At 51.3% G+C, this 27,130-nt stretch overlaps 1 protein-coding gene across 1 annotated transcript; it reads right to left on the bottom strand.

The window, feature by feature from the left end:
• Positions 1-2,205: 2,205 nt before the first annotated feature.
• On the bottom strand, positions 2,206-12,964 carry rpgrip1l (RPGRIP1 like). The gene is made up of 25 exons (XM_028432105.1): positions 12,886-12,964; positions 12,245-12,327; positions 11,976-12,120; positions 11,557-11,870; positions 11,240-11,339; positions 10,992-11,135; positions 10,797-10,902; positions 10,575-10,721; positions 10,417-10,490; positions 10,192-10,331; positions 10,014-10,120; positions 9,839-9,889; positions 9,592-9,765; positions 9,279-9,396; positions 8,639-9,091; positions 8,428-8,564; positions 7,646-7,979; positions 7,173-7,417; positions 6,879-6,974; positions 5,944-6,058; positions 5,105-5,196; positions 4,512-4,698; positions 3,518-3,602; positions 3,176-3,312; positions 2,206-3,092 (listed from the first exon to the last, which is right to left on the bottom strand). Exons 2-25 carry the CDS (start codon positions 12,321-12,323, stop codon positions 2,971-2,973), a joined length of 3,702 nt encoding a protein of 1,233 aa, XP_028287906.1. The 5' UTR covers positions 12,324-12,327; positions 12,886-12,964; the 3' UTR covers positions 2,206-2,970.
• Between the last annotated feature and the right edge of the window lie 14,166 nt (positions 12,965-27,130).

The raw sequence follows: 27,130 nt of genomic DNA on the forward strand, positions 1-27,130 counted from the left end.
TATAAAATATTACGTTTCATATTAAAGGGGAATCTGAAGGAAACCTTATCATTATTCCAGGTAAGTGGGAAAAAATCACCAGAGGAAAATGACCCTGAAAGTTTGGGGATAAAAAAAATAAAATTAAAAGTAGAATGTTTTAATTTAATTTACACTCAACAAAAATATAAACGCAACACTTTTGTTTTTGCTCCCATGTTTCATGAGATGGACTTGAAGATCTAAACTTCATTCCAGATACACAATATTACCATTCCTCTCAAACATTGTTCACAAATCTGTCTAAATGTGTGATAGTGAGCACTTCTGCTTTGCTGAGATAATCCATCCCACCTCACAGGTGTGCCACATCAAGATGCTGATCTGACATCATGATTAGTGCACAGGTGTACCTCAAACTGCCCACAATAAAAGGCCACCCTTAAATGTGCATTTTGTTTCTGCTTTATTGGCGGTCTGGGGACTCAGAACCAGTCAGTATCTGGTGTGACCACCATTTGCCTCATGCAGTGCAACACATCTTCTTCGCATAGAGTTTATCAGATTGTCTATTGTGGCCTGTGGAATGTTGGTCCACTCCTCTTCAATGGCTGTGCGAAGTTGCTGGATATTAGTGGGAACTGGTGCACGCTGTCGTATACGCCGGTCAAGCACATCCCAAACATGTTCAATGGGTGACATGTCCGGTGAGTATGCTGGCCATGCAAGAACTGGGACATTTTCAGCTTCCAAGAATTGTGTACAGATCCTTGCAACATGGGGCCGTGCATTATCTTGCTGAAACATGAGGTGATGTTCATGGATGTATGGCACAACAATGGGCCTCAGGATCTCATCACGGTATCTCTGTGCATTCAAAATGCCATCAATAAAATGCACCTGTGTTCTTCGTCCATAACAGATGCCTGCCCATACCATGACCCCACCACCACCATGGGCCACTCGATCCACAACATTGACATCAGCAAAGCGCTCACCCACACGACGCCACACACGCCGTCTGCCATCTGCCCTGAACAATGTAAACCGAGATTCATCCGTGAAGAGAACACCTCTCCAACGTGCTAGACGCCATCGAATGTGAGCATTTGCCCACTCAAGTCTGTTACGGCGACGATCTGGAGTCAGGTTAAGACCCCGATGAGGACGACGAGCATGCAGTTGAGCTTCCCTGAGACGGTTTCTGACAGTTTGTGCAGAAATTGTTTGGTTATGCAAACCAATTGTTTCAGCAGCTGTCTGAGTGGCTGGTCTCAGATGATCTCGGAGGTGAACCTGCTGGATGTGGAGGTCCTGGGCTGGTGTGGTTACTCGTGGTCTGCGGTTGTGAGGCCGGTTGGATGTACTGCCATATTCTCTGAAACGCCTTTGGAGATGGCTTATGGTGGAGAAATGAACATTCAATGCACGAGCAACAGATCTGGTTGACATTCCTGCTGTCAGCATGCCAATTGCACGCTCGCTCAGTGCTTGTGGCATCTGTGGCATTTTGCTGTGAGACAAAACTGCACATTTCAGGGTGGCCTTTTATTGTGGGCAGTTTGAGGTACACCTGTGCACTAATCATGATGTCAGATCAGCATCTTGATGTGGCACACCTGTGAGGTGGGATGGATTATCTCAGCAAAGCAGAAGTGCTCACTATCACACATTTAGACAGATTTGTGAACAATGTTTGAGAGGAATGGTAATATTGTGTATCTGGAATGAAGTTTAGATCTTCAAGTCCATCTCATGAAACATGGGAGCAAAAACAAAAGTGTTGCGTTTATATTTTTGTTGAGTGTATAAGCAACCAGAAAGTGAGATGAGAAAAACTGTGTGATTGATTATAAACCGAGAGAGAGATTTGAACATAAATGTCCATCAGACCACTCTGTACACAATCAATGCTCAGGTTCAGCTCATGATTTATTAGCTTAATCAGAACAAAAAGGAAACATCTGAGGCACATCTGTGAGCCTTCAACACAAACCACACACTCACCTGCCGCTACAGAAACCTGCACACGCTGTGACACTGAAAATGAAACCTGGACAGGGACAGGGACAGGGACAGGGACAGGGACAGGGACAGGGACAGAGACAGGAAAAGGAACAGGGACAGGGACAGGGACAGGGACAGGGACAGGGACAGGGACAGGGACAGGAAAAGGAACAGGGACAGGGACAGGGACAGGGACAGAGACATGGACAGGGACAGGGACAGGGAGAGGGAGAGGGAGAGGGAGAGGGACAGAGACAGAGACAGGGACAGGGACAGAGACAGGGACAGGGACAGGAAAAGGGACAGAAACAGGGACAGGGACAGAGACACGTCCAGCTCCTGACAACAGAGTCTGAAACCATCTCAGTTCGTCCACTTCCTGCTAGCATAATGAAGCTTCTGTAGAGGGCGCCCTGTAGTGGTGCTCAAACAGTGATGTCATCAGAGTGCAGTCAGGTCTAGGATTGATGTATCAGAGCTGAGATGTAAAGAGATGTAAACAGTCCTCTGGTCCACACTAGCAGATGATCAGAACTACTGTTTGAACTGTTGGTCATGAGCTCCACCTCTTCTCCACCGCCAGCAGAGCACCTCCTGTGGTCACCTCTGGGTGAAGCTCCGCCTCTCACCTGAGACAGACCGAGTTCATGTGAAAGCAGCATCAGCAGAAGCACACACATGTGGGCAGCTTCATCACTGTGAGGCTGTTGCGGCTCTGGATGAGAGCCGGTCAATAATCCAGAATTGTGCTTGAATGTTTATTAACTTAAATCACAAACTTTCCAAGAAAATAGAAGAAACCGCTTTCTACAGACAAAAAACTGTCCCACTTCCCTCTCTGACCAGCGTCTCTCAGGTGTCACTGATTGCCTTACGGAGGCGAAAAGGAAGGAGGAGCCGAAGGCCATAATACATCATAATTCATCTAAAATAAAAAAATAATTTTGGCCGCAACAGAGGCACTCTGTTCTGTCAGTGAGTCTGTCATGCTGATGGAAGCTGGGCAGAGACATCCTGGTCCTTCATGATGGACTGCAGAGCCTCCAATCCTTCCACAGACACAGTCAGGCTGCCCACCACCTCACTGCTGTTGTCCATGTCCAACACTGCAAACACACACACAGTGTTACCATCAGCAGGAGGGGTGTGTGTGTGTGTGTGTGTGTGTGTGTGTGTGTGAGACACTGACCGTCCAGGATGGCTTCAGTCACGTCCTGCTGCCTCTCCAGGATCTTGTTGATCCTCAGGAAGGCCACGCCCACATCCTCACACTCCCTCTCCTGCTCCTCTGCTTCTGGAGGCTCACTCACCACCGTGAACCGGATTCTGTCCACAGACACGGACACAACTGATCAGCCTGTCAGCCTAAGCTCAGGGCAGCACTGACATAGCTCACAGGGCAGTCAGAGGGCCCACATTGGGCTCCAGGACTCTGACGTTTCAGTCAGAGGTCTGAGACATGTGTAAAGACTTTCTCTGTGAATTGTGTCATTTTTTGTGACTGTCTCAGTCTGCATTCTTTGTGTCTCACCTTTCCATCTGAGGGTTTCGTCCCTGTAGGACTCCCCTCAGCAGATGCCGCCGTGCTGCATTGCTCTGCACATCCACAGGAATGACTGCAGGACACCAGACAAAGGCAGGGACAGGGGGACAGACACACAGACAGAGGCAGGGACAGGAGGCAGACACACACAGAGGCAGGGACAGGAGGCAGACACACACCGAGGCAGAGACAGGGGGACAGACACACAGACAAAGGCAGGGACAGGGGGACAGACACACAGACAGAGGCAGGGACAGGGGGACAGACACACAGACAGAGGCAGGGACAGGGGGACAGACACACAGACAGAGGCAGGGACAGGAGGCAGACACACACAGAGGCAGAGACAGGGGGACAGACACACAGACAAAGGCAGGGACAGGGGGACAGACACACAGACAGAGGCAGGGACAGGGGGACAGACACACAGACAGAGGCAGGGACAGGAGGCAGACACACACAGAGGCAGAGACAGGGGGACAGACGCACAGACAGAGGCAGGGACAGGGGGACAGACACACGGGGACAGACACACAGACAGAGGCAGGGACAGGGGGACAGACACACAGACAGAGGCAGGGACAGGGGGACAGACACACGGGGACAGACACACAGACAGAGGCAGGGACAGGAGGCAGACACACACAGAGGCAGGGACAGGGGGGCAGACACACAGACAGAGGCAGGGACAGGGGGACAGACACACGGGGACAGACACACAGACAGAGGCAGGGACAGGAGGACAGACACAGACAGAGGCAGGGACAGGGGGACAGACACAGACAGAGGCAGGGACAGGGGGACAGACACACAGACAGAGGCAGGGACAGGGGGACAGACAGAGGCAGGGACAGAGAGACAGACACACAGACAGAGGCAGGGACAGGGGGACAGACACACAGACAGACAGAAAGAGAGACGTGGTCAGAGGGGTGACAGAGATGGTGGACATCCAGCAGCACGTCATGAGGAGGCACTGCACCTTTGCTGTAGTTGTAGTTGATGCTCTTGCCCGGCGGGGGTTTGGGGAGAGACAGCGGCGTCTCCTCGGTGGGCAGGTCCAGGAAGGAGTACTCCACAAACAGACGCATCACGCTGCTGTCCTGCGCCACCCAAGAGTCCGGCCTCAGGCTCAGAGACACCACCTCCACCCGCACTCGCTCAGAGGGCTGAGGACAGCACGCCACACAGACCATGACACAGAGTCAGTGCATTCTGGGAGCCCTTCGTTCCACATCACACCCTCACAGCAGCAGTGAGCCACTTTAATGCTGCTCATCAATAACAGGCTAAAAACCTTTACAGGCGTCTGAGCCCCTGAGCTGTGCAAAGAAACACCATCACTGACGGTGCAAAGGTTTTCAGACTACACTGATGCTGCGGGCAGACCGGAGCCTGCTGTGGGCTGAGAACAAGCTGCAGCTCAGCGTCCATCATTAGCTTCTCCAAACCAAACTGTTATCGATTAGCGAGGACACCAGAGAGCACGAAAACACTGGCTGCTAACAAACAGACTCAAAACAAGCGGCTCCTCCTCACAGGCAGTAAGTCCAACAAAACAAAGCACTCACTGACCTTCCTCCCCGCGGCCGGTCCGTGAACGATGCAGTCATCACTGTCAGTCGATTCACTCTGATCCTCAGCAGCCGCTCGGACCTCCTCAACATCTGCACGGAGCCGACAGGAAGCGGGGGGCAGAAAGGAGGGGAGGAGAAACAATGAGAGGAAGGAGGAAGCCTCATTTATTTAGGGCTCTTGCACGTTTGGTGCTCGGGCCCTAAAAAAAAGAAGAGGCTGCAGACGGATTCTGGTTTTTAGGGTTAATTAAAAGGCCGCTGCCACCGCCGCCGCTGCCACCGCCGCTGCTGCCACCGCTCTCAATAACATTGATGCAGTGTGTGAGCCACATTTAATATTAATGTCTGCTCAGATGAGGGTTTGGGGAGCTGGTGTAGAAACAAACTGGACTTCTCTCACAGCACAGATCCAACAGTCTGTGTGGAGGCCAGAAGAACAACACCTGACCGTGAGAGCAGCAGCAGTGGCGGCAGTGGCGGCAGTGGCGGCGGTGGCGGCGCTTTCATTTCACCTTAAAAACCAGAAAAACCAGAGTCCGTCTGCAGCCTCTTCTGTTCCCCAAAATTGTCCCCAGGCGAAATTTGCAAGTTGACCATGACTGATCTGCAGCGCCCCCTAGACTGAGAAAATATTTACCACAAGACCTACGGACATGAAAACTGATACACAGATGTATCAACACACAACAAGAAAAAAAGATCTGTTGAACTGTAACATGCGCAGTATAAATAAAGCTGAACTGAACTGACAGCTGCAGAGTCCTGGTCGTCTTTTCTGGTTTATGCAGTAACTATGTCAAAAGTGATATTTATGAATACTGGTCAATATATTCAGACCTTCAACAATGTCCTCAGAGATTTCAGAGTCGTCGGAGGACTGAGCGTTCGCTGGGACAAGCTGTCCATCAGAGACACAAGACTGTTCTTCATCCTCCTGCTCTGTGGACACAACCTGCAAAAATACAGTGAACCATGCTGAGACCAGAGCAGCGGGGTCCGTCAGGTCTGTAACGTGACGGCTGCAGCATGTCTGTGTTTGTCCATCACAACATGTGTGGTGTGGTGTTGTGTTGTGTTGTGTTGTGTTGTGTTGTGTTGTGTTGTGTTGTGTTGTGTTGTGTTGTGCTGTGTTGTGTTGTGCTGTGTTGTGTTGTGCCGTGTTGTGTTGTGTTGTGTTGTGTTGTGTTGTGTTGTGCTGTGTTGTGTTGTGCTGTGTTGTGTTGTGCCGTGCTGTGTTGTGCCGTGTTGTGTTGTGTTGTGTGGTGTTGTGTTGTGTTGTGTTGTGTTGTGTTGTGCTGTGTTGTGTTGTGCTGTGTTGTGTTGTGCCGTGCTGTGTTGTGCCGTGTTGTGTTGTGTTGTGTTGTGTTGTGTTGTGCTGTGTTGTGTTGTGCTGTGTTGTGTTGTGCTGTTGTGTTGTGTTGTGTTGTGCTGTGTTGTGCTGTGTTGTGTTGTGTTGTGTTGTGTTGTGCTGTGTTGTGCTGTGCTGTGTTGTGTTGTGCTGTGTTGTGCTGTGTTGTGTTGTGTTGTGCTGTGTTGTGTTGTGTTGTGCTGTGTTGTGCTGTGTTGTGCTGTGTTGTGCTGTGTTGTGTTGTGCCGTGCTGTGTTGTGCTGTGTTGTGTTGTGTTGTGTTGTGTTGTGTTGTGCTGTGCTGTGTTGTGCTATCAGCAGCATGAACTGTCTGACCTGCTTGTCTGCGGCCGTGCTGTGTTGTGTTGTGTTGTGTTGTGCTGTGCTGTGCTGTGTTGTGCTATCAGCAGCATGAGCTGTCTGACCTGCTTGTCTGCGGCCGTGGCCTCACCAAACGTGACTCTTTTAGCTGGTGGAGCGTCTTTGGGCTGAGCTCTCTGTATGAGTTTAGGCAGCAGAACCTGAAAACCAACATTTAAAGGGAGTGAGCTGTGATTGTAACCCTGAGCGGACACTTGTGTTCTTCTGCACACAGTCTGAGTCTCTCTGCTTGTAGACATGATGGTGCTGTTTGTGTGGAGGAACAATCAGGACACACTGTGACAGAAACTGTTTGGCGTTGAGAGGGTTAAATCATCTGAGTGGCTTGATCTCCTGACCTTAGCAGCAGCCTCCGGGTGAGAGGAGCAGCGATGGAGCTCCTCCTCCTCGTCTGTCAGCAGAGCCTGTCTCCTCGTGGCCTCCGTGCTGTGCTGCTCTGGTTTCTGCTCGACCGTCTCTGCAGCAGGCGGCTCTTCGTCAGCCATGATGGCCTCTGATGGAGGGAGGTACGTGAACTTCCACTTCAGGGTCACTTCCATGTGACCGGCTGGCTGTCCAGAGGGATCAGCCAGCGGAAACACACCTGAGGAACAAAACCACGCACAAGAAGTGTAATCACGGTGACACTGACTGAACAACACTGCAGAGAGACAGATGTTATGCATCAGGTCGGAACAAGTCTGAACGGATGAAGCTGCTTGGAGCAGCTGACCTGCTTCAAGCTCCTGAATTAAAACGAGCTGGATGACTGAGAATCTTCAGCGGCACATTCAGTGCTCTGTGATGAGGTGCAGAAGGGGCGGAGCCTCACCTGTGACGGACTGGTCATGGGACAGTGACAGCAGAGGCACTCTGGCCTTGCCCAGATACGTGTCCATCTGTTCCTCTCTGTAGTCGAACACATAGAACTGAAGGACATCAGACTTCAGGTAACAGTGCAGATCTGCATCCATCCGAACGGAGTAGGATTTGCAGTCATTGAACTGGGGGTCACAGCAGTCATGGACGGTGGAAGTAGGGCAGTCAGGGAAGTCAAAGAATTTGTAGATGACATAGGGGCTCGGGTGCTGGGAGGACCTGGACCGCAGGTCTGTGCAGCGCTGGATGGTGACCAGGAGCTCGTTCCAGCTGCTACTGCTCGGCAGCTGGGAGCCACAGGGCAGAAGAAAGATTCATCTGTTACACTGTGTGTGTTACACTCTGCGCTACACTGTGTGTGTTACACTGTGTCACAATGTGTGTAACACTGCGCTACACTGTGTGTGTTACACTCTGTGCTACACTGTGTGTGTTACACTGTCACAATGTGTGTAACACTGCGCTACACTGTGTGCGTTACACTCTGCGCTACACTGTGTGCGTTACACTCTGCGCTACACTGTGTGCGTTACACTCTGCGCTACACTGTGTGCGTTACACTCTGTGCTACACTGTGTGCGTTACACTCTGTGCTACACTGTGGTTTACAGTGTACATGCAGAGCTCTGCTAGTGGATCTCTGTTTTTTGGTTTTGTAATTAAAGTTATGGGTTATATGATTGACACTTAAATAACTGATGAGAATGATCTTCAGCTGCAGCTCTGTGAGTTTACCTGCTGTGTGAGGGCGGAGCTGACGTAGCCCACGGCCTTCACCTTATCTCTGTACAGCTGCAGGGTCTCTGTCATGGGAATCCTCAGCCTCAGCCAGTAGTCTAACGAGCCAAAGGACCGCGCGTCCTCTCCTGTCCCTGAGATAACAACACAAACACACGCGACTCAGTCTGCGTCTCACACACCCACTCATGTCTCAGCCTCTACTCACCAGCCAGTGTCGCACTGCCATGAAGCTTCCCGTCCTGCTCCATCAACGGCTGCAGCCGCAGCTGAGCGGTCGCCAGCGTCCTCCAGTCCAGTCCCAGCGCCTGGTGCAGCTCCACCGTCACACAGCCCCCCCACAGGTAGTCCAGGAAGTTCTCCTCCATGCTTACTACGTATTTAGAGGTGAAGCCATACTGAGGTCTGCGGCCCGTCACCACTGGAGTGGAATGCAGGTCAAACAGATAGAAGGAGTAGGTGCAGAAGGTGGAGGGCTCGGTGTCACCCAGAGCCTCCAGCGCGGCTGGAGACAGTGAGATGCCGACTATCTGAAGCTCCAGGAGGTTCTCTCCACACTTCAGATGAAGAGTTTCATCCAAGTCATCCGCCTCTTCCTCTCCTGAGATGTCTGGTTTGAGGACGTAAGTCTTAGTGCCATAGGCGATGTCTCTGAGCTGAGCTGCAACACAACGTTTCAAGTGCTTTTAGTCAAGTTAGGGTTCACACACACACACACACAGACACGCACACAGAGACGCACACACAGACACAGAGACACAGAGACGCACACACAGACACAGACATGCACACAGACACGCACACAGACACAGAGACGCACACACAGACACAGACAGAGGTCTGACTACCTTCTAGTTTCTTGATCTTTGCAGCCCTGGCGTCCAGCAGCTGAGCCTGACGTTCCAGTTTCTGCTCGCTCTCAGCTTTGTCAGCCTCCATCTTCTGCATGGCAGCTTCCAGCTCCACCTTTTTGCCACAGACAGCAGAAAGGAGCTTTATTTTTCACATCAGGACACAAACTGGTGAAGAACACTGTATACACAGCTTTCATGACTTCGGCCTCTTACAGCCACAGTGACAGAGCAGTGTGGATAAAACAGGAGGGCCTGATCAGACCTGCTCCATCAGAGACACAAACAGGAGGAGCACTTCAGGCTGCACCTTGTAGTCTCTGCTGATCCGGCTCTCCATGCTAAGCAGGTTTCTGGTCTTCTGCAGCTCCTGGATGGTTTCGGCGTGAGCAGCTCTAAGCTCTCTGGCAGACATGCTGCTGCTTGTGTCCTCCTCCACCTCCTTCAGGAAGCCCAGGTCTCCGCTCTGCTGGGATTTACGTGTCTGAGGGAGGAACGGCAGGTTCAAGCGCCTGAGACAGCAGCAATAAAGAGCAGCAGACTGCAGGCTCACTTACTTTGATGAGCAGCAGGGCCTCGGTGAGTTCAGCCACATCGTAATCACCCTCCTTTAGGGAGCACAGTGAGCCCAGCGTCAGTGTGCAGCTATTCAACAGTTCTGAGAGAAACAGCTGCACTCTGTTCTAAAATAAAAGGCTTGTTTGAATGATAATTATTCATAATGCCGCTCACCCGGCTGTAGAACTTCAGGCGGCTGTTCGCTTCCTCCAGCTGCTGCTTCTGTTCCAGAAACTGGATCTGGAGTTTCTTATTTTCTTCTGTCAGATTCTCGTTTGTGTCTGAGAAACAAAGGAGGGTGTCAATCATTCAAACCACCGCCATTCATACAGCGGAGGATACGTCAACAAACCCCTCTCAGCCTTGATTTTGTCCAAGATTTCGTTCTTATCGACGAGGTCGGCCTTCAGCGCCGTCTCCAGCTGAGCGATCTGCAGCTTCAGCTGCTGCTCCTGAAGCTGCCACTTCTGTTGCTGAGATACATCAAAGGCTCTGAGAACGAATGAATGCAGTGAGTCAGAGGCAGGTGGGTGTGGTCACACAAAAACACCATCCATCAACAGGGTGTAGCTATCACCTGGTCAGCAGGGTCTCATTGTTGTCCTTCAGCACGTCTCTCTCCTGCTCCAGCTCACTGATTTGCTCCTTTAACTGTACGACACAGGAAGTGACAGAAGAAGTGAGGAGTGACCCTGTAACCGTGGTAACTGTACGTGATGTAGTCAGAAATCTCACCTGCTGCGTCTGGATCTTGGACATCTTGGCGCTCTGCAGCCGTTTCTCCAGGTCCAAAGCCTTCAGTCGCTCGTCCTTCAGCTGAGCTGACAGCTCGTCCACCTTCAGCATGGCAGCGTCATGGCTGACCTTCAGCGTCTGCTGACTCTGGAGACCACACGATAACACGGTGAATACACGCGTGCCAGGCGACAGCGGCAGCTAAAGAAGGTAATGTCTCACCTCCTGCAACTGGAGGAATCGCCCCTCCAGCTCGGTCACAGCGTTGGACCTGTCAGCCAGCTGCTTCTGCAGTTGGACCATCATCACGTTGCTGCTGACGTGCGACCTGTGCACAGCGCAGACACAGAGTTCCTCTCTGACAGAACGGACACACAGCAGCTATCACTCCAGCTTTACACAGATCAAACAATCAACCTCAGTTTGGAGTTCTGCTGCTGTCGGACCTGCAGCAGTCTCTCCTCATAGCTGGCCTCCTTTATCCTCAGCTCCTCCCTCAGCAGTTCTGCGGCTCCTTCCAGCTCCTCCATGTGGATCCGCTGGGACTCTATCACGTTCTCTCTGGATCACAGTTCAGATTAAGTTATTTCACCTCATCAGAGGCTCAGATGAAGCAGACATCGGCTGCTGTGTCTGAGGCCGGCGCTGTGGCGGGCGGTACTCACAGGTTGCGGATCTTAGCCCTCGCCTCCTCCAGCAGGCTGTGTCCGTATCGAGGCAGCTGGCCGATCGGAGGTCTGCCGGCTCTGTCCAAGCTCCTCGAACCTGCAGCACGGCATGTAGTTTCAAAAGTACCATTCTATGTTTTCCACAGTTACAATTATAATAATGTTGATTTATCACTCAAGGTCACTTTACATCAATATTGAGTTTATATCAATTGAACGGTCTCAGAGTCTGGGACTGGACGGGAGCTTCTCTACAGAACAATGACTCAATACACAATATCTGCAGTAAAGCCAGGCGCTGGAGCGAAACTCACTTTTCGGCCGTGCTTGTGAAGGAGACGAGGCGTTGTCTCGAAGCCTCTTTAACCCCGTGTTGATCCGAGGCTTGACATGGCTGTATGCAGTCTGCCTGTGGCTTTGAGAGTTTATCAGCTGCTGTTTGGCCACCAGGAGGCGCTGTCTGAGGCCCTCGTTGTCATATTGAAGACTGCGGACTTTTTCCTGCAGCTCCTCCATCATCTCCTCCATCTCGACATCTCGAATCCGGGCCAGCGGCGTGCCCCCCCCTGCTGCCAGCTGCTCCATACGCCCGCGGTCCTTCACCAGCCTCATCAGCTTCGTACCCAGCCTGCAGGTGGAGGAGAGGACGCAGCAACATGTCATAGTTTGAGGTGTGTCAGAAATACAAAGTTTAACCCCCCCCCCCCCCCCCCCCCAGAAAGATGTGTCTCACTTCCTGATTTTGTCCTCCTGCTTGTGAATGTGCTGTTTGAGGTGAAGTGTCTCCTCGCTGAGGCAGAGGTACCGGTCCTCCAGCTCCTCCCTGGACACCCGTGAGACGTCATGGCGTGCACGAGCATACTGATGGGCCGATGAATCTGTCAGCATGAAGCAAGCAACATGTTCAGAACCAGAGGAATGAATCTGCCTCATATCCACATTAAATCCATCCATCGAGTTATTTAGAATGAAAACAAAATGAGAGAGTTCAACACATCAGACCTTGTGGAGCCGCAGGTCGGGACAGGCCAATGTCTTTAACCGGCACATCTGCTGCTGTTACATCAAATAGAGTGGACATGACTCTGAAAGTAAAGAGTGATCACTGCATTCATCAATACTCAGCAGACCTGGAATTAATTTAACGGTTCATATGCAGCCCTCTAACCCAGAGGTTGAAAAGATTCATATGAATACATCGTACTGTTAGATTAAGATTAAGTAAACTGATGTTCTCTGGTCGGTTCATCTTGATAACAGTTGTAATGCTGCTGTAAACAGCGGCGCTTCGTGTTGTGATGAGACACCGTGTGGTGTTCGGAACACGCCGGACCGAAGCGGCTTCCTCGCTGTGTTTGCTCTGAGCCGCTTCAGCTCCGCCGGGATCAATAAATCTGAACGTAGACTTTAGTCTGACGTCACTGAACACTACACGGTGCTTTATCAAACGGACTAAAAGCGCCGAGCCTCCAGTCTGTTGTTGTTTCTCATCACATCTGAAACTAGCGCTGAGTTAGCTTGTTGGCTAACAGGCTAGCTTCTGCTAACTCAGCGGTATGTGACTGGTAATGTGTGACAGCTTTGACGTACGCGGCTCAGTATGTGACCGGACTGTGTTTAAAGTTGTTTTAAACCTTTCTTACCTTTATCGACGACTTTCAGGTCAGGCTCACGGTTGCTACTGAAAACATCAGACATGTCGTTAGGGCACTACTACGCATGCGCACTGTACTGGTGTTTGTGGGAATTGTAGTTTTCTTGGTTGAGCGGCTCCTCCAGTGATTCGAAGACTTTTAATTGACTGTGACCGCTTATGGTTCACAGAGCTGACGTCAGATCCGAGGTTTATGTCTGTCCAGCTGCTGTCCTCTGCTGTGTCCTGTGTCCACAGGTCAACAGCTGCTGCCTGCTGTCTCCTGTGTCCACCTCTAACAGCTGCTTCCTGCTGTCTCCTGTGTCCACCTCTAACAGCTGCTTCCTGCTGTCTCCTGTGTCCACCTCTAACAGCTGCTTCCTGCTGTCTCCTGTGTCCACCTCTAACAGCTGCTTCATGCTGTCTCCTGTGTCCACAGGTCAACAGCTGCTTCCTGCTGTCTCCTGTGTCCACAGGTCAACAGCTGCTTCCTGCTGTCTCCTGTGTCCACCTCTAACAGCTGCTTCCTGCTGTCTCCTGTGTCCACCTCTAACAGCTGCTTCATGCTGTCTCCTGTGTCCACAGGTCAACAGCTGCTTCCTGCTGTCTCCTGTGTCCACAGGTCAACAGCTGCTTCCTGCTGTCTCCTGTGTCCACCTCTAACAGCTGCTTCCTGCTGTCTCCTGTGTCCACCTCTAACAGCTGCTTCCTGCTGTCCTCTGCTGTGTCCACCTCTAACAGCTGCTTCCTGCTGTCCTCTGCTGTGTCCACCTCTAACAGCTGCTTCCTGCTGTCTCCTGTGTCCACCTCTAACAGCTGTTTTATGGGGACCCTCAGAAAGTCTCCTGGCCTTCAGCAGGAGCACTGAGCCTGTCTGAAGCATTCGCCGGCCTGACTTTGCATGTCGGCGTCACAGACTCTCTGACAGGCTGTCAAATGTCTGCCTCTCATGAATGAGCAATGGATCTAATTGAGCGTCCTAAGAGGAGCGTGTGGGCTGGACAGGATCAGCTCGCTCTGCGTGTCGGGCTCCTGATCGCTGGGCCGTGACAGTCTCTTCCAGCCGTAACCTTTGACCCCCCTCGCTTCGTCTCTTTAGACCGAGGAGAGCCAAACCTGTCAGCGAGTCGGTCTGTCGTTGAAATCTATGATGCCTGCCGACCTTCTGCTCAATAGGCCGTGCCCGCACCCGTGCAACAACTGTCAAGCACATGATCAGACGAGCATGGAGCCCGGAGGCCCCTCCCACCGCCACATCAGCCCTCCATTGTAATACAGGCAGATTCCCCCGCCATGACTTTTAGTCACTCTACTCAGATGAGGTAGGCCGGAGTGTTACTGGGCAGAATCAGAGTTCTGTCAGCCATCAGGAGCCTGACACCAACACAATGCAGCGCAATGAGGAAGAGGCGTCACAGCCTCCACCCCACCTGAAAACACAGTCAGAGGACAGGAGGTCAGAAACCATTCTCCACATTAGATCTGACCGCTGTACACTGGAACCATCAGTGGATGAAGGCTCTCAGTCATCCAGGCCTTTTTCATTCCAGACTCAGCTGGACTTGTAGTTTTCTTGAAGACATTTTGCTCCTCCTCCTCCTCCCTCAGTTCCGAGGGAGGGTTGGGATTAGGATTATTTTGTTACTTGAACATATGATCCCACTGTGTCAATCAGCTCTTACAACAAAAACTAATTAAAAAGTTCTAAAAATACAAACCATATGATAAAGAGACACATGAAGTGTACGGTGCTGTTAACAAGGTGACCGCTCTAAATCTGACAGCTGCTCCAGTGTGACACTAGGTGGCAGCTGGTCCACACGTCTGAGGAGCTGAAACACAGAGCGGGAGCTGTGAGTCCAACACACACACAGCATCAATATGCAAACACTCAGATGAATCAAATTACAACCAACACCAGGAGAAGGATTACAGCTGACAACACACTGAAAGGACCGAGCGGTGAGGAGCTGGCACCAGGAGCTGCAGGATCTGTCCACACACAGGCGTAGGTTAGCAACACCAAAAACACAATGTTCCTGTCCTGTTTGTGCAGGTGACACAGCCGTGTGTGTGTGTTTAAGCAGCAGGTTGTTCTGATTCACCTCTAACACAGCAGCCATACACACAGACCACTGCAGTCAACAGCAGCCAATGAGGCATCAGCTGACCCATTGTTTACCACTGAGCTAATGTTAGCGTGCTAACAGCGACTGAGCTTTGACTGCAAGGTGGATCAATCTCAGCCACCTCTGTGGTTCACCTGCTGACCGCCGCTCGGCATGCTGGGAGCGCTCTGTCTCCGGAGCAGATTGTTAATTATGTTGAAGGTTGAAGATGAACTGTGGGGTGGGGGTGAGGGGTGGGGCGGGGAGAGGGACCAGCTGCTCCTGTCAGAGGCTACTTCAGGTGGATGAGCAGGGGGTCAGAGCGGCAGGATGACCGTCTGGGTCTCAGAGTGCAGAACAGGAAGGAAACAACACTCCAACACCACAGCACCACTGACAGGGCGGGAGTGTGTGTGTCTGCTGGCTGAGGCCTCACAGCCCCACTGAGCAGGAGGGGGCGACAGAGAGCACTTCACTGTGTGCAGAGCAGAGTGTTCAGAATATCATAAGCATGCTAACAGCTATCAACAAACTGTAATCCCTCTGTGAGCCACTAGGTGGAGCAGTGAATCAGTCTGTCCCAAGCGGCAACCTTCGGGGCTCAAAGTGGAAGCGCATGCGGAAGTGTCAAAACTTGTAATTCACGCCGCAGCCACTGGGGGCTGGCTCCAGCAGCGAGTCATTTCCCATAGACTCCCATGTTAAAATGGCCGACTTCACAGCAGAAATGAACATGTTTACAGCCTGGTACAAAAAACCGCTCTGGTCTCAGATGATAGGTTCTCTTCTGGTGTCAATTGTAGGGGGGGTGAATTTTTTTACAACTCACTCATGTTAATTGTATTCGGACTTAAAATTACGCATAATTATGGGCGTTGCCGCTTGAGTGACAGATGGTTGACGTATATCACAGCGTGAGTTTCCTGCTCCCACGATCGCCCGCCCCCCTAAACCCCGCTCGTGCTCCCCTTCTTTGTCTATATTTGGAGTTTTGGCGGACGTGACGCTGCCAACATGGCGGCGGTCATCACGTCCCGGAACCTCCCACCGAGGGTGACGTCACGGAAGCTCTGTCCATAGTTTTTACAGTCAATGGTCTGTCCTCAGTCCATCCAGAGAGGTAGACTCAGAGGTGTTGGTGTCTCTGGTCCAGAAGCCTCCAGCAGCAGCCTGTATGAGGGTCTGCTGGATCAGCTCCGTGCTCTCTGCTGGCTGCAGGGACCAGGCTTCTAGTCCTCCATGCTGCTGATGTCTCTGTGTGAGGAAGAGGAGGCTCCGTCCTGCGCTCTGATGTCTCCTCCCTGAATAAATGTCTCCTATCCGGACTCGGCGTTGGGAGTTCAGAGACCGCTGCGTCTTTGTCCTCACAGAGACGTGGCTCAGAGACAGAGTTCTGGACGCCTCCGTCCAGCTGGACCGGTAAGGCTCTGTGCGGTGAGGCTCTGTGCTGTGTTTACATCAGCTCAGTTTCTACTTCCTGCCACTCCCTGGTGGAGCAGAGGCTCCACTCCACAGACCAGGTCCAGCTCTGAGCCTCACACTGTGAACATGTGGTAACAACAGCGCCCCCTGCAGGAGGATCTGCTGCTCATGCATGCTGCAGTGTTGGTGCTCTTCTCCTCGCCTGCAGCTGTGGCAGCTGATCAGCTGATCAGTGATCATGACCCTGCTCCCCTCTCTGAGCTGCTCACAGGAAGAAGTGATGAGTGCTGTCAGGCTGGGATCAGCAGAGACCAGAGGTGAGAGGGACCGTCAGTCTGTGTGACCGCTGGCCCTGCAGACGGGAAGTTAAGTGGGAACCTAAAGGGTGGAGGTTTGAAGGCGTCACAGATGGAGACAGAGCAGATGAAACACTCTCGGAGCACCGTCAGACTTCTGTCATCTCCTGAAGCTGCTGCAGGATCTTGCTTGAAGTTTGGAGCAGGTTGCTGAGGAGCTGGAAGCTGAGGCGGCCTTTAATGTGGCTCTCTGGGGATCAGACGGGCTGTTTAAAGGAAGATGACGCTTCAAAATGCAGCCATTAAACTCTGAAATCTGTAAAACGCTCCCTGCTGAATTGTCTCCGCGCTGAAAGAAGGTCAGCAGAGCACAGCAAGCAGGACAGACAGGTGGTGTTTGTTCACTCTGCTGCTGTCAACACACGTCCATCACACATGCTCTGAAGACAACGGGACACAGAGAGACAGGACGCAGAGAGACAGGACACAGAGAGACAGGACGCAGAGAGACAGGACACAGAGAGACAACGGGACACAGAGAGACAGGACACAGAGAGACAACGGGACACAGAGAGACAGGACACAGAGAGACAACGGGACACAGAGAGACAGCGCCACACAGAGACAGGACACAGAGAGACAGGACGCAGAGAGACAATGGGACACAGAGAGACAGGATGCAGAGAGACAACGGGACACAGAGAGACAGGACACAGAGAGACAGCGCCACACAGAGACAGGACACAGAGAGACAGGACGCAAAGAGACAGGATGCAGAGAGACAGGACACAGAGAGAAAACGGACCACAGAGAGACAGGATGCAGAGAGACAACGGACACAGAGAGACAGGATGCAGAGAGACAACGGGACACGCTGTGGAGAATCTGTGATGGTGTCTGATGACAAACCACACGGCTGGAGGGCCGTGTAATCTGCCTCAATTCATGACGCCACTGAGGGCGGCTGCACGCCAAGCAGCTGCTGAACGCCGCCGCTCAGCCCGCCAATGTCTACCGGAAAAGACACACACACAACCCCTATTATGAAGAAATCACACAACAACACAACTCTTCATCACACACTCTTCATCACACACTCTTCATCACACACTCTTCATCACAGCCGGATCGCAGAGCTAAGAAGCTTTATGAAGAATTACTCTGTTTGACTTTGGTGTGATTGTTGTTTTAGTCGTTGTGTGTCTGAATTAACTGATCACTCTTCCTCCTCCCCCTCCTCTTCCTCCTCCTCTTCCCCCTCCTCCTCCTCCTCTCTCTCCTCCTCCTCCCCTCTCCTCCTCTTCCTCCTCCCCTCTCCTCCTCTCTCTCCTCCTCCTCCCCTCTCCTCCTCTTCCTCTCCCTCCTCCTCCTCCTCCTCCTCTTCCTCCTCTCTCTCCTCCTCCTCCCCTCTCCTCCTCTTCCTCCCCCTCCTCCTCCGCTTCCTCCTCCTCCTCCTCCTCTTCCTCCTCTCTCTCCTCCTCCCCTCTCCTCCTCTTCCTCCCCCTCTCCTCCTCTTCCTCCTCTCTCTCCTCCTCCTCCCCCCCCTCCTCCTCCTCCTCTCTCCTCCTCCTCCTCCTCCTCTCTCTCCTCCTCCTCCCCTCTCCTCCTCTTCCTCTCCCTCCTCCTCTTCCTCCTCTCTCTCCTCCTCCTCCTCCTCCTCCTCCTCCTCCCCTCTCCTCCTCTTCCTCCTCCTCTCTCTCCTCCTCCTCCCCCCTTCGTCCTCCTCCTGCCCCTCCCCCTCCTCCTCTTCCTCCTCTCTCTCCCCCCCCCTCCTCCTCCTCCTCCTCCTCCCCCTCCTCCTCCTCTCTCTCCTCCTCCTCCCCCTCCTCCTCCACCTCTTCCTCCTCCTCTCTCTCCTCCTCCTCCCCCTCCTCCCCTCTGTGCTCTCTTTCGTCTTAAGTCCCGGCTCGTCTCCCTCCTTGTAATTAAAGTGAGGAGGCTGTAGCTTTGATAACACTTATCAGTTTGGAGTTACTTTGCTTATTGATTTGATTAAGAGGCTTAAACATTGTGTAATGACTTTCACTCCACGCTCCACCGCTCCGCTCCATCAGGCCGGCTGCCAGGCCGGCCCTCTCTCTCCTGCTGTCGGTGTCTCTCAGCCTGGCAGCGTTTACCGTCAGTTTGTCTGCTGTGATGGGATCATTGTTCCAGGATTTATTCCACTCTGCTCAGCCTTAGCTGCTTTTCCTCCTCAGTGTGTGTGTGTGACAGTGTGTGTGTGACAGTGTGTGTGTGACAGTGTGTGTGTGTGTGACAGTGTGTGTGTGACAGTGTGTGTGTGACAGTGTGTGTGTGTGACAGTGTGTGTGTGACAGTGTGTGTGTGACAGTGTGTGGGGACGTATCACTGCTAATCTGTGTCGACTCTTCACATTCAGACGTCCTTTAAAGTGAACGTGTGGGCGGAGGCGAGCAGCAGGTGCAGATGTCACACATTGTCAGGGAGCCCACGGTACATCTGTAAACTCAGAGCCTCCGTCATTGTTCAGAGGGGAGGTCTGCAGGCGGCACACAGAGAGACACACACCAAGAGAGAGACACACACAGAGACACACCAAGAGAGAGACACACAGAGAGAGACACACCAAGAGAGAGAGAGACACAGAGAGACACATCAAGAGAGAGACACACAGAGAGAGACACACCAAGAGAGAGAGAGACACACAGAGAGAGACACAGAGAGAGACACACCAAGAGAGAGAGAGACACACAGAGAGAGACACAGAGAGAGACACACCAAGAGAGAGACACACAGAGAGAGACACACCAAGAGAGAGACACACAGAGAGAGACACACCAAGAGAGAGAGAGAGACACAGAGAGAGACACACCAAGAGAGAGAGAGAGACACAGAGAGAGAGAGACACACAGAGAGAGACACACCAAGAGAGAGAGAGACACAGAGAGACACACAGAGAGAGACACAGAGAGAGACACACCAAGAGAGAGAGACACACACAGAGAGAGACACACACCAAGAGAGAGAGAGACACACAGAGAGAGACACAGAGAGAGACACACACCAAGAGAGAGAGACACACCAAGAGAGAGACACACCAAGAGAGAGAGACACACATGACTCTCAGTCATCCAGGTCATCATACGTAGAGCAGGACTTGTAGAGTTTTCTAGAAGACGTTTCTCTGCTCATCAAGCAGCTTCATCAGTTCTAACTGTTGGTGGGGAACATGGTTTATATGTGGTCACAGACCTCAGTGGGTGGGTCTGGGTAAAACTTAAAAAAAAACAATACACACACACACACACAGAGAGACACACACACTCACAGCACTGAGCTAAAACACACAACACAACCTCTGAGACTGTGCGGCTGTCAGAGGGTGCAGCAGAGTCCTGTGTTCAGGGTTCAGACATGCAGAGGTCAGAAAGAGGCAGAAGCTCAGGCTGAGGTCACACCTGGAAACACCACAAGGAACAAGGCATGGAGGGAGGACACAAAAGACCCACAAGAAGAACAGGACACTCCGACACCAACAAAGGGAGGACAAGTCCTGAATACACAAGGGTGACAAGACACAGGTGAACACACTCACACAGGAGGAACAGAACACAGGAAACACGGGTCGATCAAGTAACCAGACAACACCTGACGTCATGACGAACACAACCACAGGCACACAACACGAGCAGGAAAGACACAAAGCACACACCCACAGGAGGCGGCTGTCCTGAGTCAGCTGTGTGTTCATGTGTGAAGTAGGCCTGTGAGGAGCGCTGCCCGAGCAGTCACATGGCGTCCCCTCCCTCATGAAAGCGGCCCTCGCGTGGCGCTCGCTCTCCTCCATGATTGACAATTATAGGCTCATAATTCGCGGCGGCTCCGCCGTCACTGGGCCCCAGCAGAGTGACGGCACTCAGATAAATATGTCATCAGTCAGGGCGCGGGCTCCTCGGGCTCTCTGGGGAGTAATCTTCCTCTGCCTCGGCAGGCCACTCTTCATCATTAGATGGAGAGCCTTTTCGGCGGGGGAGGCTTGAACAGCGGGAACAAAGCCCTGCTCGCCACTGCCAATAAGCAGCATTAAAGATGAGATTGCCTGCCCCCCCCACCACCTCCTCCGTTTTCCCGCTGAGAGATAACTTGATTTGACGTCGACGCCGGCCCTTTCTTCTCCCGCGCTTCAGAGCGGCCCGGTGTCAGCCATTGTTAGCCTCCTGAGTTATTAGCAGCCTTCAGCGCTGCCGCCTCCTGCTGTCACTTTCGTTAGCTGCTGCTAGCGTGACAGTTGCAAAGTTAATTAGCCCCGCTAATGTGCGGCGCGTGTGTGGCCGGATGTGACATGTGAGACGCGTGCAGAGAAAACAAACAGATCAGCGTTTCATTAGTGCGCTGACAGCTGCTCTCTGAGCGCCTGTTTGTTTGCTCACTCTTTACTCCCTCCACTTATTACTGCCACCACACATAACATCACGCCGGATGATGCGTGGCTCGCCAGCCTTTGCAGGCCAGGCTCAGCCCTAACCGCCAGCACGGCGCGAAGCCTCACGCAGCCGCCCGGTCTGCTGTCACCACGCTGTAAGGAGAGCATCCATGTAGTGCTGTACATCAGCAGCAGGAGCCACGAGGTGACAGGAAGTGACACCACATGGACGGACATCACTTCCTGCTCCTGCTGATCAGCTGTTTGATTATGGTGTCTGATTCTGAAGGGCTCAGTGCCGCAGGAAGTAGATCTTTATCATGTTTTTAATTACAGACAGGAAGTGGAGACGGTGACCTCTGACCCCATTTCCAGGGACGCCTGGTCCCTGAGGACATCAGCTGCAGGACATCCAGGTACTGTCATCAGAACTCTGCATTCCTCTGCAGACGTCTTCCACCCGCCGCTCTGCTTTATTCCTCCATTGCCTGCTTCACCTATACATCAGAGGCGGAGGCGCTCTGCTCGCTCTGATAACGTCCAGGCCGAGGATACACATTCACAGAGCAGCACTGTGTGTGTGAGGCCTTCGCGCGCTGCCAGCTGCGTCATTATTTCCAGTAGATAAAGGAGTAAACCGCGTTGACGGCGTGTGGCAGAGGAGATGTGACAGAGCTCCTCTGGTGTGTAGAGATTTTTCTCAGCGTGCTCGTCGTTAATCTGCTCTGATTAATTAACAGTCAGATGGATTAACCAGCAGAGAGGAGGCGTGACGGCAGGACGCTCTTTGTCTTCATTCTCTCTGAGCCCCATGCAGCACGTCTGATGCTTCACCTGCATGAAGAAGAAGAAGCACGTCAAAGGTTCGTGTTAGCAGCGACACCTGTGGCTGTACCATGAACTGCAGTACGAACATCAAGCTGAACGGGATGAACCTGCCCAGCAGGTCAGTCAGCCTCACGTGTGTTCACACTCCAACACTTGTGATGTAGCTGTGCAGCTAACACCGCGCCGCGGCTCCTGTGATGTTTGTGTTTCTGTGTTAGTGGGTCAGTGGAGCTCAGGACACACACATGAAATGAGAAGTGATGAAACACTGCTCTGACTTTGAATCCTGCTGAGTGCCGCAGGAACAGCAGACTGTTTACATGTTTATCTCAGAGAGGCCTGCAGCTGTGACCTCTGACCCCGCCCAGGACCAGCATCACTTCACGCTTCATCACGGACAGGAGAGGCGAACACAGCACCTCCTCCAGGATCATCAGTGAGATCGTTAGCAGCGCTGAAGCGCTCAGGCTGAAAAGGAACTGCCGGCTAATTTCCCTCTGAGAAGCGGAGTCTGTGAAGATAAGAGGAAACTTCACGCAACATTAGCTGCTGCTGCTGCTCCGTCAGGAGGCTCCACCTGTCTGCTCACAGAGCTAGATGTTCGTCTGTAACCTCTGACCTGACAGGACGCCGCTCAGTGACTCCATACTGATGGCAGAAACACGTCTGTGGCTGCAGATACATTTATTTAATTTAACTGAATTAAAATGTGAATAACCTCCTCCTACAGCCGCCGAGCTTGTGTGTGTGTCAGCTGCTGTGTGCCGTAACTCAAACAAACGCCTGGAACACTCAGAGCAACATGGCGGCTAAACCTTAATTTGAGTGGAAGCTATTTTCACTGGACGTGCTCCTCCAAAGCACGCCTGAAGGTAGGCCGTCCTGCTGCTGGCGGCGCTAAGCTGCCATTGGCCGGCATGCAGATGACCCGGTGCTGGTTACAGCGGCCTTCCTCTGAGAACAGCCGCAGGCTCCTCATTGATAAACACTGAAACATCACAAAGAGAGACCAGAAAAATGAGCATGGAGGTGCCGACAGGCTGAGCGCGGCGGCAGCTCGTCCTATCAGCTCCCAGCATCTCTCCACACAGCGATCTGCTCTAATCTGCTTAGCCATTGTTTCCTTTATCTCCTCTATCTGTCTGTCACATCAGCCTCCACCCAAACCACAACACACCTCATCCACTCTCTGAAGAGCCAACAGGAAGCTGCAGCAGCTGCTTAGCTTAGTATGAAGAGAAAAACAGAGGAAACCGTTAGCTTAGCATTAAGCATTACACAGCATAGAGTAATAAGGCCAGTGGTGGAGGAAGTACTGAAGCTTGGTACTTAAGTAAAAGTACAAATACCCAGCAAAATATATACTCAAGTAAAAGTAGAAGTGCTAGTTAGCTCACTGAGCCAGAGCACCGGCATCATGACTGAGGCTCATTACAGAAACACAGCTGGCAGCGTGACACCAGCTCCATGCAGAGTCTGAGCTCACATCAGTCCAGCACTGTGTTCATCACATGGAACAAGGAACTACAGACACTGGAGACATGTAGTGGAGGAGAAAGTCCAGGTAACAGCTGCAGCATGGAGTCAGAGTATAAAGTATGCACTATTATTTTTACTTAAGTAAAGTAGAAATACATAAAAATTTACTTAAGTACAGTAACAAAGTACAAATACTTAGTTACTTTCCACCACTGAATAAGGGCAAATGTTTATCTTAGCATATATACAGTGAACAGGTAGCACAGCATGAAGAGCAGAAACAATGTGAAACAGCATACAGACTGAACAGGGCTCGCTCGGCCTGACGTGCACCTGGTGCTTCAGAGCCGTCGGTTTATTTTGGAGGATGAAATATTTAATGATCAGGTGTGTGAGAAGCCTTCCTGTCCATCATTCAGCTGCCGGTTCGAGATTTTCTTTAACTCATAAAAAGGATTTTGTTTTTGTCCAAATAATGTGCAGAGAGTCTGAGGGGAGGAGATGCTGTTATTGATCAATCAGCTGACAGATCAATAAGAGAAGCAGCTGGAGTTTCATCAGCTGCTGTTTTTTCTGCGGTCGATTTATTTACAGGAAGGTTTTATTGTGGAGGGAATTTGTACTCACTTGTTTTTCTTTTGTACTTCCTGCAGAAACAGGATTCATTTTCCCTCCTCCTCCTCCTCCCGTTGGCCCTCTGCTCTCATCATCCACAGACTTACACATTAATAAATGAGAGGCGCCTCTCTCAGAGTATGAAAGTCACTGCAGAGATCTCTGCAGCAGCTCCTCTTCCTCAGGAAGCCTGAAGTGTCCTCTTTTCGAGGAAAAAAAACAGAACGCCTCTAGCCATGACCATCCCTGAGATATGAGCGACTTTGGAAGACATACGCTCTCATGTCGTATACGACATGGTCGACCCCCCCCCCCACACACACACACACCACCGCTCTCCCCAACACCGCGGCGGAGAGAGCTCACGCTAACAGAAGGGAGATAACCAGACCCAATTCAAAATGAAGCGGCGGTAAAACAACACACCACCACCAGTCCCAATTTAATGTTAGCTATCCCCACCGCGGTGTCGGGATTAATCGTTAATATCATGCCGTGTTCAAACCATTGACAGTAAAAACTATGGACAGAGCTTCCGTGACGTCACCCGTTTGTTTCTGAAGAGCCGTTCTGAGGCTCGGTGGGAGGTTCCGGGACGTTGATGACCGCCGCCATGTTGGCAGCGTCACGTCCGCCAAAACTCCAAATATGGACAAAGAGGGGGAGCACGAGCGGGGTTTAGGGGGGCGGCGATCGTGGAAGCAGGAAACTCACGTTGTGATACGTCAACCATCTGTCACTCAAGCAGCAACGCCCATAATTAGGCGTAATATTAAGTCCGAATACAATTGAAACGAGTGAGTTGTAAAAAAATTCACCCCCCCTACAATTGACACTAGAAGAGAACCTATCATCTGAGACCAGAGTGGTTTTTTGTACCAGGCCGTAAACATGTTAATTTCTGCTGTGAAGTCGGCCATTTTAACATGGGAGTCTATGGGAAATTACTCGCTTTTGGAGCCAGCCCCCAGTGGCTGCGGCGTGAATTACAAGATTTGACACTTCCGCATGGGCTTCAGGTCTGAGCCCCGAAGGTTGCCGCTTGGTTCAAACGAGCGACTATATAAAGTTCAAGTCGAATTTATGTTGTGTAATTTCGTTAACACCACAACAGAAGTCTGTCTTGTGCTAGCTAGCTTGAAAGCAGTCCTGCTGAACAAACGTAAACTGTATCATGAATACCCTTAAAAATGCGATTTAGTTGGTGGATTGTTTACATTCCAAATTTACCCTGACACATTACAGTTGGATGAGATACATTAAGTTAATATATTAATGAATACTTACCGATGGGTAGCGGTGCACACCAAGCGAGGCAACCTCCATCTTCTCTGTCTGTGGCGCGTAGGCCAAATGATTAAAAAAGGACGCCCCCTTCCCGCCTTAACCTGCTACTGCACAAATCGGGGTCATAAGTTTTGTTCACCTGAAAAAATAAAATTCATTCAAACACTAAAATTTGCAACTGAAAATTTATGTTTTGATGTTGATTTTTTTCAGTTCAAAATTTTTTTTGAATAAACTGTTTATTTTCAGGTTTCATTTCAATAATTATTTTCATATTTACCATTTTATTTTTTCAGTTTCAGATTTTTTGTTTTCAGATTCAAATCTTGAACTGAAAAAAAATCAACATCAAAACATAAATTTTCAGTTTCAAATTTTGAATGAATTTTATTTTTTCAGGTGAACAAAACTTATGACCCCGATTTGGCTCCATAGTCTTCTAGATTAACTGTATAACTGAAGGTCAAATCAATTTAAAATCCGTCATGTAAAATAACACAGACCGTGTTAAACTGCCCATTATAGTAAGTGTGTTAATAATTTTAGGCTTCTTAACACTTTTTGTGTTGAAATCAACACAAAAAGTTTTAAACAACACATTTTTTGTGTTATTTTTTAACACATCCTTTCTGAGAGTGTAGGAGCAGCAGGATGTATTCCGGGCTGGATGTCCTTAAACCCCCCCCCCCCCCCACAGCTGCTTGGCCAAAGTCTCAGCTCGACTGAAGTCTCATCCAAGGAGCTTACAACTGTAATTAAATCATTAAATTCTCGTCTGTGCTCCACAGAGCCGGACCCAATCGACTTCCACCAACCTCATTTTCTATTTGAGCAGCAAATAATGATTTTCTGCCCATCTAATTACGAAGCTCAACATCTGATCAGGCTGCTATCCGGTGGGGAATTATCCTTTGGGCCCGGCATTAGACCTCATTACCGATCTGAGAGCAGAATTATAACATCTTGTAATTGGATGGGATATTAATCAACAGAGTGTTGGCCTGCTCGCAGTCACATGACCTGCTGAGCCGGAGAGTCTGGAAAACAACAGAGCCGCCAAGTTTAACAGAGCAGGAAGCAGCCAGCACCGAGGCGGAGGCCGGCCGAGAGGGGAGCAGGTTCACAAGAGAAAACTCCAAACACATGAAGGACGGAAACAAGCTGCTGAGACCTGCAGTCACATGACAGGAACTGAGCCAGTGATTGGCTGATCGGCAGCTGAGATATTACAACGATGGTCTGTACCCTGGATCCGTCCTCTCTGTCAGTCTGTCCCTCAGCAGCTCCTCTCATCACACATCATTCTGGAGCAGCCTCACCTGGACCCCTCCGGTTCACCTACCACCCCTGCTGGGAGCTGAAGACGCCATCATCTGAACCGTGTCTACACCGACCTGAGCACTGTGGGGGTCATGTTTTCTGACTTCTCTAGAAGGGCCTCTGTGTTCTGAGGAGGCTCCGGTCCTTTAACATCTGTCGGACCATGCTGAGGATGTTCTATCAGTCTGTGGATGCCATTTTGTTTGCTGTGGTGTGCTGGGGCAGCAGGCTGAGAGCCGCGGACACACACAGACTCAACACACTCATCAGAAGGTGGTGTTGTGGCGGTGGAGCTGGACTCCCTGACAGCAGGGTCAGACAGAAGGACGCTGTCTGAGCTGCAAGGATCCTGGAGAACAGCCTCCATCCTCTCCACCAGGAGCTGCTGAGGAGCAGGAGGACCTTCAGCAGACTGATACTCCAACATGCAGCACTACAGGAGCTCATTCCTCCCTGTGGCCCTCAAGCTGAACTCCTCCTCCTCTGAGAGCATCTGATCCGACACTGACTCATTAT

This window comes from Parambassis ranga, chromosome 19 (assembly GCF_900634625.1).
Source record: "Parambassis ranga chromosome 19, fParRan2.1, whole genome shotgun sequence".
NCBI classification, from domain to species: Eukaryota; Metazoa; Chordata; class Actinopteri; family Ambassidae; genus Parambassis; species Parambassis ranga.